At 31.6% G+C, this 14,400-nt stretch overlaps 1 protein-coding gene across 10 annotated transcripts; it reads right to left on the bottom strand.

Moving 5' to 3' along the window:
* Positions 1-229: 229 nt before the first annotated feature.
* On the bottom strand, positions 230-4,194 carry LOC105180241 (basic helix-loop-helix (bHLH) DNA-binding superfamily protein). Of its 10 annotated transcripts, none has more exons than XM_088885894.1 (8): positions 3,914-4,194; positions 2,377-3,295; positions 2,023-2,250; positions 1,844-1,909; positions 1,697-1,765; positions 1,311-1,382; positions 1,014-1,211; positions 230-929 (listed from the first exon to the last, which is right to left on the bottom strand). In XM_088885894.1, the coding sequence occupies exons 2-8, from the start codon at positions 3,226-3,228 to the stop codon at positions 786-788; spliced, it is 1,629 nt and encodes a 542-aa protein (XP_088742020.1). In that variant the 5' UTR covers positions 3,229-3,295; positions 3,914-4,194; the 3' UTR covers positions 230-785. The 10 variants fall into 10 exon arrangements, with proteins under 10 accessions (XP_088742020.1, XP_020547286.2, XP_020547280.2 ...); XM_020691627.2 differs by having other exon boundaries at positions 3,936-4,194; XM_020691621.2 differs by having other exon boundaries at positions 2,377-3,388; positions 3,914-4,193.
* Positions 4,195-14,400: the final 10,206 nt, after the last annotated feature.

The raw sequence follows: 14,400 nt of genomic DNA, 5'->3' as shown, positions 1-14,400 counted from the left end.
CAATGATACTCGATGTAATTCACCCTATATTTTAATAAATTTTGGAAATACCAAGTCAAACCGTGTTGGGATGTTAAATTTATGACTCAACCTATAAAAAACAGGAATTCTTGTTAATTAATTAAAGATTTTGCTTATTTTAAAATTGGTGAAACACTATACAAGAACAGAAAGAGGTAGTTGAGTAGGAGAAATTGACAGCCGCATCAAAGGCTATAAACCACAAGAATATCTATAATAGAACTTCTGCCCATTTCTCTGCATGCACAAAGTTCTTCAGAAGCATTTGCCATAAGATTGAATAAGAATAATAGGTGATCTCCCTACATTAAATCAAGAATGCAACATAAACCTCCATCTTCTCTCATCTACTACTGAAATTTATACTTTGGACCGATGTCGTTCCCCATCTCCTTCAATCAATATGTCAGCTGCTGCTCGATTCTGGGCCAAAATTATCAGCATGGTGGACTCCTATGGACTTGCAGGGTAACAGTTGTTGCTCCCAGTGCTACGTATTTGCCCCCCAGACTTCACTGTAATATGTGCAAGAGTTGGAATGCCAGGCAGGGGTTAAGCTCTTGGATAAGGAATAGGTAAACTCGAATCTTTGTCCGGGCTGACACAAGGAATGTACATAACTTGATTTGTTATCCCACAATATGGACTTTCAACGATGGCATGGAAGGAGCTACGAACGATGATAGGAAAACAGAGGAAATCAGGGTTCAGCTTTCATATGGCCTGGTGGTAGAGAACCTGGGAAAACAGTAAGGAAACTGCACTCAGCTTAAGAACTTCTGAGAGCAAATAAAGTTGGATGCGACGGTATCTGATATACCACTTAAATCTTGGGTATTTAGAGGAGCAGATGAGTTGAATCCCATGTGAACGACATTGTGAAGTTCATCTTCCCATACATTGGGTCCCTGCATATGATTCGCGACAAATAGAGTCAAGAATTTTATACCATATATCCGATAGAAAGAATACTATAAATTGATGAAACTTACTTGAGATGTAGGTTCTTTGAACCCTCCACTGATAGCGGGGGATTGGAGACTTATAGGCCTTCGTAGAGTTTCAGAAGAGTTGCTGAGAAGACCTGCCTGGATCAGTCCAGGCTGCGATGGATGAAGTGGTGCAAAAGGCAGAGTCATATCGGGTGGAAAAGCAAGTGAAGATGACATACCAGCTCTAGATTGTAGGATCTGTGGTCATTTAGTTAATTATATTAGAAAAACACGGAATTGGAATTATATTATTGGTTGATAATCATGCTGGTCGTGAAGGGTGAGGCATATTCTTACATCTTTAGCTAGAAATCCTTCGATATTGAAGTCCAGCCGAGGATTCACTGTTGCGAGCTTCATTGACAGGAACTGAAACAGAGTAGAAATGCACTTATATTAACGATCTTTTTACTTGAATGGAAGCAGAAAAAGGATCAGAATTGTAGGCTAAAAAATAGAATAAATGACTAAACTGTATATCAACGAATTCAAGAGACCCTTGCACTCATGAAAATCACATATAACAGAATGCCCTCCTGGAAAATTAGTACTACTTCCTTTCTTATGTGATAAATCCTGACAGAAGGTCTCACCGTTGAAGAACGACGTAATATGCAAAAAAACTCATCCAGGTAGCATGAAAGTTGAATAACAACAGAAGAACTGGGAGTACTTATCAATACCTCAACTTGCCGCTGTAGTGATTGCACATAATTGATGATTTCATCAAGCATAACAGCTTTTCCAGTGACCTGATGAGAAAAAGATATCTGGGGTCAATTACACCTTGCCGTCCTAGCTAATAAGGACCCTAAATTAACACTACATACCTTGCTGCAACCAGGCACAAGATCCTGAAGGAATTTCATCCTTTCACTAATCTTCTCCCTTCTCACCTACATTATCAATGAATAATTCAAATTCAAGAAATGAATTGACGCTCAATGCGCTATATTTTGACAACGTTAAGAATGATCTTCCTGGGAAGAAACGTTCACAAGAGTATTACCCTTTCAGCAAGACTATGGCTGTTTGTAGCCTGACCTCTTCGTGCTCTAACGTGTATGTATTCTTCCTTGGGTGGATCTGAGCCTTGAGAACTCTGCTTACCATGCTTGCCACCAGGCTTACTGATTGAAGTTGGGTTTCGATCACCCTTTTCTTTAGTTTCCGCCATTCCTTTCGCCATATCAATAGATGGCCGTGGGGCTTCATTATTTTCATCATGTTCAGTATCCTGGAACGGCAAGACAATTGAGTCAATTACGAAAGAATGACTATGTTTTTGTACTATGGAAGTAACTAACACTAAATAAAATTATCGGGATCCGTCAAATTGACAGATGATTGAACAATGTCGAACCTGTCCGACTCTCTTCCTCCTCTTAGAGCCGAGCCCTTTACCAGAAGACTCCACAGCTGGCCCATTCAACTCCTCTTGGCCACCACGGCCACTAAATTCCGCCTCATCTGACTCATTACCTGACACACCAACTCCATGTTTTGCTTCATCATGAGAGTGCAATAAACTTTCACTTTTCTTCTCATTCTTGGACGGGCTCCCTTCATTTCCAGGCTTCCTCCCAGGTAGTGAAGCCTCTTTGCTAACTTCAGTCACGTCCGTTTCATGTCCTTGGCTCTGCATTCCAGGCAGCGGTCTCAATCCATTTCCTCCAAAAATCTCATCCGGCCCTTGCATCGGTCCCAAGCCCCGTGAATAAGGATTTATCGGGCCAGGCGCACCAAAAGGATTCATCACTCCACCAAAATTCCCTCCACTGAAGCATGAAAACCTTGCTGCTCTTTCAATGAAAGCCGAATCAGCTGGAAAGTGAGGTAAGTTCTGAGGAAGCAGCCCAGGGACAGTTGGTAGAAACATACCCCCTCTCAACATTGAATTTGATGTCCAACCCATGTCAGCTCTAACAGGGCCATGGCTACTTGAAGTACTAGCATCGTTTCGGACATTCACATCAGAGTAGCCTAAACTTCGTCCATTGATAGGCTGGTCCCAAGCTGGAGGGCAAAAATGGGCAGAGGGACGAGCAGAGGACTCCCCAATTGAGCTGCCCATTGAAATCATTTCAATGGTCGAATTCGTTAGGTGATTTCCATTAACTTGCCAGTCTGAAGTCATATTCGGTCCATGATAGTTTACAAGTTCGTCATTCCCCTTCCGTGGCTCAATATTACTATCCTTTCCAGCCATATCCATCTTTTTCTCATACAAGAGCTCGAAAAACAGCCAGCCAGTGTACTAATTACAACTCCAAGCAATCCTTCTAAGAATCAAGAAACACCCTGAGCAACAAGCAAATAAGCCAATCAACCACCCCACAAGAAGGTTTTCACTCTCCTTTGATATGAATCAACAACTACAAAATTCAGAACAACAATATGCAAGATATGATACTATCATTCACTAGCTGAAACAAGTAGGAATTCAACCACAAGAGACAAACTTTAGAAGGAGTCAGCTACAATTTTCTTAGACAAATAAGCTCAAATATTAAAAAGAACTCTTTCAGAAACAGCTGAACAGGTGAAATTAATAACTCACTCCAATTTCACTGTTCATTAATTGTAGAGAAACAGCACGCAGAACACCAAAAACATGTAACGAAATGCCACCACAACACTACTGCTACAACTATTTCCAAAGCACTCCACTGAAATTAAAGCACCAAAAGGCCATTAATGCCAGAAAAAAACACACCCCCAGTCCAATAAAGACCTCAAGAAAGCGGTCAGACCCCAGTCAATAGAAGCAGAAACATTATTTCAGCATCATAAATGCCACTCACACACTCATTCAAGAACAAAACCCTATGGTCTGTGAGGGAAAGAAAGGATTCCAGTAAGTACTCTGAAGAAACAGAAGGAAAGGCATAAAAAGATACCATTTTTCAGATTGTGGGCTACCTTTAAGAACTTCTGTACTGTTTTCAACAGCCCATCAAGAAAAAAAAAAGGTTTTGAATTTCTGGGACCTTATTATTGTTCAAAGTTGAGGCTGTTATGTACTGTACTGTGAAACTCAGCTATTCAAGCAAACAATAAAAGAAGAGAGAGAGAGGGAGAGAGGAAAAACAAGATCAGGGAGCACAGAGAGAGAGAGTAAATGAGATGGAGAAAGAAACAAGAAATAAATGGGTCATTTTAGGCAAGTGAAAAAGGAAAGCTTATTAGGAAAGATGCTGCATTTATACCCACGCCTTGCATCAAAAAGAGAGCTCTTGATCATTAACCAGTAACCACCGCCACTGCTACTTGTTAAAAATTCTTAAACCATTACAGTGATGATGATGATACACTGTTAATTATTACTTTTATTCTTTATTATGCCTCTTCTTACAAATTACCCATTTTCAAGAAAGTTACATACATACATACGGTAAAAGAAAATCAGGAAATCTTGCACAACCACACAAGTGGTGTTTGAAAATTGAAATTTTGAATGAATGTCCAAGTTGACTTCTTCATTTTCTTACACGGGTTGCTTTTTAAACATTCAAAATCTATATTTGCAGAAATCACAATATATATATATATATATTATTAAAACAAATTATGTTCCACTGTTTTTCCATCCAATTTATGACAAACAAATACAAAATAAATATGTATCTAACCGTCTTTTATTTACTTAAAAAAATTGAACTCCAACATTATTACAAGGATGTTGCAATAACTTCTATTTTTATAATGAAAATAAATTATTGAGAAAGTAGTATAGCGTTATATAATAGTAAAATTTGAGAGCGTTTGAAAATAAAATTAAAAATAAAAAAAATAAAATTATTAATTTTGAAAACACAACTATTTACAATTTTATCAAAAATTTATAAAAATTGGTAGAGAGCTACATATACTTAATTTAAATCTCCTCTTTACTGGTTTCCAAATAATTTAAAAATTTTACCAAAATAATGCTATCCAAACTTACCTTGTAAGGCTCATGATTTGTACCTTAAGGCATGTATTTTAGTTTTACAGCTTTATGTATTTTAACTTTACTTTTGTTTGTATACATTCTGAGTACTGTTCATTTTATTTTAATACAAATAATATAAAATAATAATAAAGATATGACTGGCTTGAGCTAGCAACTGACAATGCCAACTCTTACTCCTTAGATTTACTATCTCTTTTATTTTCTTTATATATATATATATGTGTTTAGACAATGTCCTTGATTACACCTTGGAAGCTGAGCTTATAATCTTTTTATAGGGTTTGTTTGGTCAAGAGGCCTAGCTTATACGTAGCTTGTTTTCACACATTTCATGGCCACTTGGCCTGCTTCTAGAGCTACTAGCCTACCTATTTTTTGATAACTTGCCTAGCTTATATGCCCCATGCACTTTGCCCAAATATCTGGGTGAAAATACATCTTGTGGTCCGTCCATTTTCGATAAATATTATAGTATTTTTTTTTATGTATAGATATTTAATTTATTCAAATGTAATGTTTATAAGTAAAAATATTAATATCAATATATATAATTTATAATTATATTTAAAAGGATGGACATGAAGAGTTGATTATGAAGCTAGTCGAAGTATAATTTAATCAGTTGGTATATAGATAATTGCGATATACTTTTTATTTCAAAAAAACATAAGACATATGATCGTTATTTAATTACTGGTATATTTAATAAGTGTATCGAATAATGAGGACAAAAGAAGATAAATAAAAGTAATAATAATGATGATAGGATATGTATTTATTATTTTATAATTCATATATGTGATTTTTAAAATTTGAAGATTAATGGGCTATAATAAAACTTGATTAATATCATTTGAAATTTACGTAATATATAGAATGTTATATGGGAGTAATATAACGTACAAATAGCCCTCAATCAATTAAACTAATTTAATTTATCAAACTAATTTCCACAGTTTTATATATCTCATAAAATTTGGAGTTTATAAAATTGATGTATATTAATTAAATTTTTAGCTTTTTAGAATAACTACATACCATGATAAAATATGAATTCGCTCCCAATCAAAGTAGTTCTTTCCACAAAAAATAACTTCTTTTAAGAGTATATTAAAGTTATCTCACTTGATATTTGATATAATTATGAATAATTTATTATTATTTAAAAAATTATAAATACCCTTCAAATAAAAAATAATTATATAGTCTTTAGACGGTGAGGTAAAAATTATTATTTTATTCTTGCTAAGTTTTTTTAAAAAATATATAAAATAAAAGTTAAGGATGGGTAAAGGAAATAATTTATTAAGAATATTAGTTAATAAAAATATTTTATAAAATTTTTAAAAGTATATAAAAATTATAATTCATAATTCAAGAGAACATTTTAGACGCTTCACCATACAAATTAGCTGAAATCCTAACAAAATGAGTTTGTTATTACACAATGAAAAGGTATTTCTGATTATGCAGAACCTCAAGGAAAGTGACTGTAATTTATCCTTATTTTAATTAATTAGTTCGATTTGTCAATAAACTTTTATTCATATATACTTAAAATTAATTTATTTTTATCAATTTTAATCAATTAATTATTTTATTTTCCTCATCTTTCATTCCTTTAGTAATAAAAATTTAAATATATACACACATGAACTGTGGTGTCAATAATGCAAAACTCTCTTTTAACATTTTGAAATCTTAACCCTATACCCAATTAATTTTACATTAAATTGTAGTTCACCAATTCAAGAAGAAGAAAAAAAAAAAGGAGTTATGAAACTAATTCTAAAAAAAAAGAGAAAAATCAGGGAAAGAATCATGGGACCAATGTGTTAGAGATTCCTGTGTCAGATTTATGATGTTGTACAGTCTTAAGGTTCAAGTCAAGGGCTCTCATTCCTCTGCCTCTCATAACAACAGACAGTACATTTACTTTCCCAAGAGTGATATTGGAGCTATGGAACTAATTCTAAAGACTCAAATCGAATCATTTACCAAGTGTTATTAATCAAAAGGATTAATTATATTTATATTTTTCATTTATAGTATAGTTATATAAATTACTCGTGTTTTTTATATAATTATAGAAACTATCAATGACCCGATAAATAAATGGCTAGTTTGTGTAATGTGTTGAGTCTGTTTATGTTTTTAAAGAGTGTATGTGTATTTTTTCAAATAAAAGTGGTGATTTTTGTATAAATGGTGTTGTCATTTCGAGTAAGTGTGTGTGCAATTATCCAAAAAAGAAGGGTTGTTTATGTTAAGTATAAATCTAGAAGTAAATGGTGAAGTAAATGAATGGATTATGGAACTCGAATTTTAAATCTTATCTAATGAAAGATTAATATTAAGAGCTTGATTAGTAATTTAAAATGCGGAAAACATAGGCATTGTTTGGATTTATGTTTTTGTACTTTTCTACAAGATAAAATACGCTCAATGTTTGTTTTTGTGTTTTTACATTTTATTTATGGTTTTTTTTGTTTTTCAACTTTCTATATAATATATATATATATATTTATATTTATATAATATAAAACAGACATAATTTGACAATAAATAGTAATGTTTGTCTTCTAAAAATATAATATTAAACATAAAATATTTATATATAAAAAATATATAATTTGATAATTAACAGTGATTTTTGTCTCCCAAATTCCAACATCAAACCTATACCATTTATTTTAAAATATTTTAAATTACCTTAAAATACAAATTCAAATGTAAGGATAGTGTTGATTAAAATTTGATGACTGCCAATATCTAGAAAAGAAATTAAAATCCGTGGGAGGTTGTTTATCTGGGATGTCATAATTAGTTGGCCTCGGGACTTGCATTGCTCAAAGACCTAAGTCGTAGAATCATGGAATCCTCTGCGTTGCTTTACAACTTCCTAATACTAAGTCTAAATGCATGCTAAGCCCAAGGACTTTTTTCTACTAATCTATTACATAATGTAACCACTTAAAATGATTTGTATTGATTGGGTTGAGTTTACTAAGAAACCCCTTTAATTTCTTTTTTTCTTTTTTAAGAAAGAGAGAGAAAAAGTAAAGTTCAGAAAAGAAAAAAAAAAATCAAACTAATAAACCTCCCACTTTTCGTTTTATATACTTAGATTAATACATATATATATATAGTGCTATGCAATATCATTTTTAAAAATATATTAATAAATATAATAGGGTGGTATTAGCTATTTGAACTTTTTTTACTTGAAATAGTGCACTTTGGATCTGTTCGATTATGTTATACTGGAAGCCCTACTCGTAAAAATTTGATTGGACTAATAGAAGTGTAAAGAAATATGGCCCAAACCATTGGCTGGGCCTTTCTTACTGGAAGGCCGAATCCACTTAGGCCCATTGTCCCACTTATCCACCAACCCGGCCCATGAAAGGTTTGACCCGATTGCTTTATATTTAACCCCTTTCACTCATTTCTTAACCATAATTTCCCCTCACCCCTAATTCGCCGTCTGCTTTCCTTCCTCTTCCCAGACGACCCTTTGGGTCCTCCCCAACCCCTTTGTCTTCTGTGCTCTTCACTTCTCCAGAAATGATTGTTAATGGACCATTAATTGCCAGCCTCTTTAAATGGCTGGTTCGTGTTGGTTCATGGTTAACACACTAAGTTCATACCTCTGTTTTCTTCCTCCCTTCTCTGAAGTACTCTAAAACCTCTGTGGCAAAACCTTTGTGGTTCTTGTTTAAAGCCTTTGTGGTGATTCCTTGGTGGATTTCTGTGGAACCTTTGTGGTCTGAAAGCCTTAGTGGCTTTTGTGTGATTCGAACAACCGTAAGAAAGGTTGTGGCCTTTGGCCTCTGTAGGCTTTGGGTCTTTGGCTTCTGATCCATTATCTGAAACTGTTATATGTCCCCTTCCTCTCTTCTTTTACAGTTTCCTGATTTGGTTATTGTATCCTTATTTTTTATTTATAGGATCATTGTAATTTGTTATAGAAAGGCTTGTAATAATTTGTAAAGTTTATGTTAATTTTTTGTATTGTACTATTGCTGGAGAACGATCTATTCCTCACAGTGGTATCAGAGCCCTAGGTTGAGTCTCTGGCTCTAAAAACGCCACAAACGGTAATATCTTTCTAACCCTAACTCCTTTATTTTTTTCACAGTCACAGTACCCCAATCCTTTACTGTTGTCCTCACCTGGTCGGACTCTAGAAGCCGTCGAGTATCTGGCTTGAGGGACAGTCAAGGTCCCAGTTATATCTGTTTTTACTCCTCTGTTTTATTTTCTGCCACTTGTTGATATTATGTGATCTGTTGATTTTCTGTTATCTATTGATAATGGCTAGTTATAACTTGCAACACTTTGATAGTAAATCTGATTTTTCTATCTGGCAACAAAAGATTAAAGGCATTTTAATACAACAAAAAATATTTAAAGCTATAGATGGAAAATATTCTGAAAATATATCTAAAGAAAAATGGCTTGAAAATGATGAGTATGCTTATTCTTCTATCATTTTGAATTTGTCTGATTCTGTGATTCGAAAAGTTGGAAACCAAAATACTGCAAAAGATCTTTGGAATAAATTGGAGGAACTTTTTACTGAAAAATCACTTCCTAGTAAATTATTTCTTTTGAAAAAATTCTTTAGATATAAGCTTGATCTTTCTAAAAATATTGAAGAAAATCTTGATGATTTTACTAAGTTAATTCAAGATATTAAACTTACTGGAGATAAAAATATTGATGATTATACACCTATAGTTCTGTTAAATGCTATTCCAGAATCCTATGGTGATGTTAAAGCAACAATTAATGGTAGAGATAATGTGAGTTTAGATACTAAAATTAGTGGTTTAAAAAGCAAAGAAATAGATTTGAAATCAAATGTTTCTAGTTCCAGTAATAATGAAGTGAATTTTGTAAGAGGTAGATCTAAATCTAGAAATAATAACAATAATTTTAAATTCAAAAAACATAGTAAGAGTCGTAGTAGAAGCAGGGGTAGAAGTCCTTCTAGGACTAAATATCGTAATAACAACAATAATAAAACGAATGATGATAAAAACACTAAAAAGAACTTTAGGTGTTATAATTGTGGGGGTAGAGGTCATTTTATAAAAGATTGTCAGAAACCCAAAAAGAATTCTCACAATGATTATGCTAATGTTACTGAAGAAACTTCAGATGAAGTGTATATGGTTTCTGATATTAATTTTGTTGAGAACTCTTTGAATAAATTTGAATGGCTTGTTGATTCCGGCTATACCTTTCATATGACTCCTTACAAAGAAATTTTGATGAATTTTCAACCTGAAAAATTAGGATCAGTGTCAATGGCTAATCATAAATTATGTCATGTTCTTGGCTATGGTGATGTATGTCTTACTTTTGAAAATGGTTCAAAAATTACCCGAAAAAATATTAGATATGTCCTAGACCTTGCTCATAATTTGATATCATATTCAGCCCTAGAGGAAGAAGGGTTGGAAGGGAAATGGGGTAAGGGGGTCATGAAAATATCCAAGGGTTCATTAACCATTTTTAAAGTTGTAAAAAGAAAAAATTTGAATTTATCCACAGTTAAATATGATTCTTTTTTTGGAAATGTTTCCACGAAAAACAAGTCTGACCTATGGCATACTAGGTCATATTAGTTTTAAAAGACTTGAGATATTGAATAAAAATGATTTTCTACATGAAAAACCTTCTGCTTTAAACTTCTGTGATGACTGCATTTTAGGAAAACAACACAAGGTGCATTTTCCTTCCTCCTCTTACCCAACTCCTACTACTTCAAACTGCATTTTGGATTATGTGCATGCAGATGTATGGGGTCCTGCTAATATTGAAATACATGGTGGTAATAAATATTTCTTTCAATTATAGATAATTTTTTCAGAAAAGTATGTGTTTCTTATGAAACAAAAATCAGAGGTTTTTGAAAAGTTTCAAAATTGAAAAAACTTTGTTGAAAATCAAACTGGTAAAAAGCTTAAGGCTTTAAGAACAGATAATGAACTTGAGTTTTGCAATAAATAATTTTCTGAACTATGTGATAAATATGGAATAAAAAGACATAAAACCACCTCTTACACCCCTCAGCAAAATGGTGTAGCTAAACGTATGAATAGGGCACTGTTGAATAAAGTAAGATGTCTTTCAATTAGTTCAGGATAACCAAAAACTTTCTAGAGTGATATTCCTCACAAGAAGCCATAGTTTTCAGAATTGGCTCGACCAGTGTAATTGAAAATCGACCATATATCCCAAATGGTTCATGGAGTAAAATTCGTTGTGGTCAGAATTAGTCTGTTTGGTAATTGGTCAAAACCAGTTTTTGACTTTAAAAAGCTGAAAATTTGTTTAATGAATTGCACTTTTTTTGTAAATTTAAATATATATATATATATATATCAATTATAATATTTGTTTATAATATTATGCATTTTATAGCACTTTCGTTCTAAAGTGTTTTTGTATAAATTGTAAATATCTATTGAATTTTGTTCTAATTGTGTAAATTATAGCATTTTATATAATATGAATTGTTTAAATTATAGTAATTTTTTTTATTGTTGTTCTAATATTATGTACAATAGGATTCGAGTCAACCGAATTTTTTTAACTATGTTCGAACGTTCAGATTAGTGATTCAGGTACCCAATAACATAATTGATTCGATTTCTAGTCCAACTTCTGAAAATATTGATAGAAGCTGTAAACATTAATGCTGGCTAGTCAAAAATCGAGTATCGAATTAGAAGTTGTTTGGCTAAATTTATTTTAAAAATCTTATATACTCATATATTTTATAAGATACTTTTAAAGCTTATAAATGTTAAATCTTGTTTTAAAAATAAATTAATGAAGTATTTCGATAAAATAAGTTATATTATGGGGCTTATAAAATATTAGCAATGACAAACTTATAATTACTTTAATTTTTTTTTATTCAAATCTTAGAAATAAGTCGAGAATTCCTTATTTTTTTTAAAAGAGTTTATAAACTTCTAACATCTTATTTTATAGCTTATGATATTTTTTCCTAAAAAATATACAAAACACTGCATAGCATCTTATGAACTGTTGTAAAAGTCCATAAACTTGTCCAAACACCCTCTCCATAGTAAAAACTTTTTATATTAGCGAGATATTCACAAGGGTACTACAAAATAATGAAATATGTTCAGAATTCGTTCATTACTATTTAGAATCAAATTTTTGAATATTTAATCGGAAATACAATATATACTATGAGAAAGAAGTATAAAATACGTGTACGTATGTGTAGATTACATGCACAAGAAACCATGGACAAAAATCTAGAAGAAGATAGTATAAAGAATAAGACGATGAAATAAAAACAACCCAACCCACCTCCACTTTATAAAGAAAAGTTGATTAGATTCCTTAGGGGCCTTTTTTTTTTAATTTTTTGTCAAATTAATATATGAAGAAGCCAAGAACACCGCCAATGGGGAGTGGCCACGTGGGATTTTGTGATTTATTTATTGGGTCCTTGTTGATTAGTGTTGTACAAGTAAAAGAATAATATTCATAAATAATGTGGGAGTGAGAGAGTTGGTTCTTGGTTGGCATTGGCTCTTCTTTTCGGGAAAGCGTTTTATTTTTTATTTTTATTTCTTTTTTTTTTAAAAAAAAAAACAAAGCAAAATACCAAATCCCTTCGTTGCAACATGGAATTTGAGTTGGGGATTCGAGATCTCTATACAATTCTTTAACATAAAATCAAAGCCTGTTTCATGATCATTACTCTCTCTCTCTCTCTCTCTATATATATATATAAAGGAATAATTACGCCTTTTTTTTCTGAGTGTTGAATATAATTACACGTAAAATTTTATATTGTGTAAAAAATTATAAATAGTACCCTTATATTTTTTTTCTTCAGATAAATAAATCTATCAATTAATTAAAAATTGAATGAAAAATTGTATATTCCCCCAATTACTTTATTATTTATTTATTACATATCGAAAAATTCTTTTTTGATCAAACAACCATTATACATCTTTAAAACGTGCTAATACATGTGAAAAGATACATCTTCACCCTCATAAGTGTTGTTTGGTTAGAAAATATTTGTTTGTCTTGCAATAAATAGAGTAAATCAATCTGGGGTAAATTAATATGAATTTTTATCGTATTGTTTTGCTAATATCAACAGAATACGTGAATTTAATTAGTGAAAGAATCTATGTGTTAGACAAAACCACACGTTAGAAATTATAAATATAATTTTTCAAACTATATAAAATATATGTATAATTACATCCATCAAATCTCAAAAAATAAATATATTATTCCATGTATATATATATATATATATATATATATGCATATGCACGCACACTCACACATGTTGTGGAAATTTTAATAAAGTGAAGATGGTTTTGAGGTTTAATGAATTAGAGGAAGCACGTTTGGGAGGTTGAATTATGTCAAATCCATTATTGTACTTTGTTACAAAACTATAGAAATATGTGCGTATTATATTATATTACATTAAACTAAAACAAAGGTATTAATGAATCTTATGATCACTTATTGCATGCCAATTATATATGAATTTTCTGTGTTCATCAACTTTTAGTCAAACCCACTTATTCGGAAAGTACTTTAGATTCACAACAGCTATTTCCAGTGTATATATACATTGCTACATATATTTTTCTTTTCTCATCCTCTTTTCTATTCCACACACTCATATATATACATATATATATATAGAGAGAGAGAGGAGAGAATTGAAAATAATCTAATTATTGATCTGAAATTTTGATGGGTCGGAATCAGCACTCATGGACAACCATCTGTAATGCAATTTTCCTGCACATATTATATATATTATTTTGGATTAAATGCAACTTTTATTCAATAAGTTAGGTTATTTGGCGTTTTCATTTTTTAATTTTTCAGAGTAGGATTTTGGTCATATATCTTTTAATTTTTACAATTTTAGATATTTTGTTCGTCGGAGTTCACCTCCACCGACGAGAAGAGTGAACTCTAACGAGAAAAAGACTGAGACAACGACAGTTAATTAAAAAGATATAGAACCAAATGCTATTATAAAAAAAAATAAAAGATAAAAATACTGGAAGAAATGCATTGATCAATAGAAACAAAAGCCTTAATCTTAAATGTCATTTGAGAGGTACATGCATTTTTCCGACGAAAAAACAACTCAAATCACAAAAATTAAAAAAATATAGGAACAAAATACTATTTTGAAAAATTAAATAACGAAAACGCCAAATAACCTAAATTATGGGATCAAAAATACATTTTAGCTGCCAAAAAGATTTTTTGTATATTTTTTTATAGGAGATTTTTTTGAACTTTTCAACAATCACATGAATATTTGCATATAACCCATTTATTTTATGTACTTAACATGAAAGTATATAAGTGGATGAATCAAGAATG

The sequence above is a fragment of the Sesamum indicum genome, linkage group LG1, assembly GCF_026168435.1.
Source record: "Sesamum indicum cultivar Baizhima isolate 11 linkage group LG1, ASM2616843v1, whole genome shotgun sequence".
NCBI classification, from domain to species: domain Eukaryota; kingdom Viridiplantae; phylum Streptophyta; class Magnoliopsida; order Lamiales; family Pedaliaceae; genus Sesamum; species Sesamum indicum.
Note: the sequence above shows the minus strand (reverse complement) of the source record. Positions and strands in the feature narration are given on the sequence as shown.

Bases quoted from the DNA above. Each gene is read 5' to 3' on its own strand.
- LOC105180241 (XM_088885894.1), bottom strand. From the start codon at position 3,228: ATGGATATGGCTGGAAAGGATAGTAATATTGAGCCACGGAAGGGGAAT. The intron at 1,383-1,696 runs GTATTGATAAGT...ACTCTGTTTCAG, and splicing joins CACTACAGCGGCAAGTTGAG to TTCCTGTCAATGAAGCTCGC. The intron at 930-1,013 runs GTAAGTTTCATC...AATCATATGCAG, and splicing joins TCAAAGAACCTACATCTCAA to GGACCCAATGTATGGGAAGA.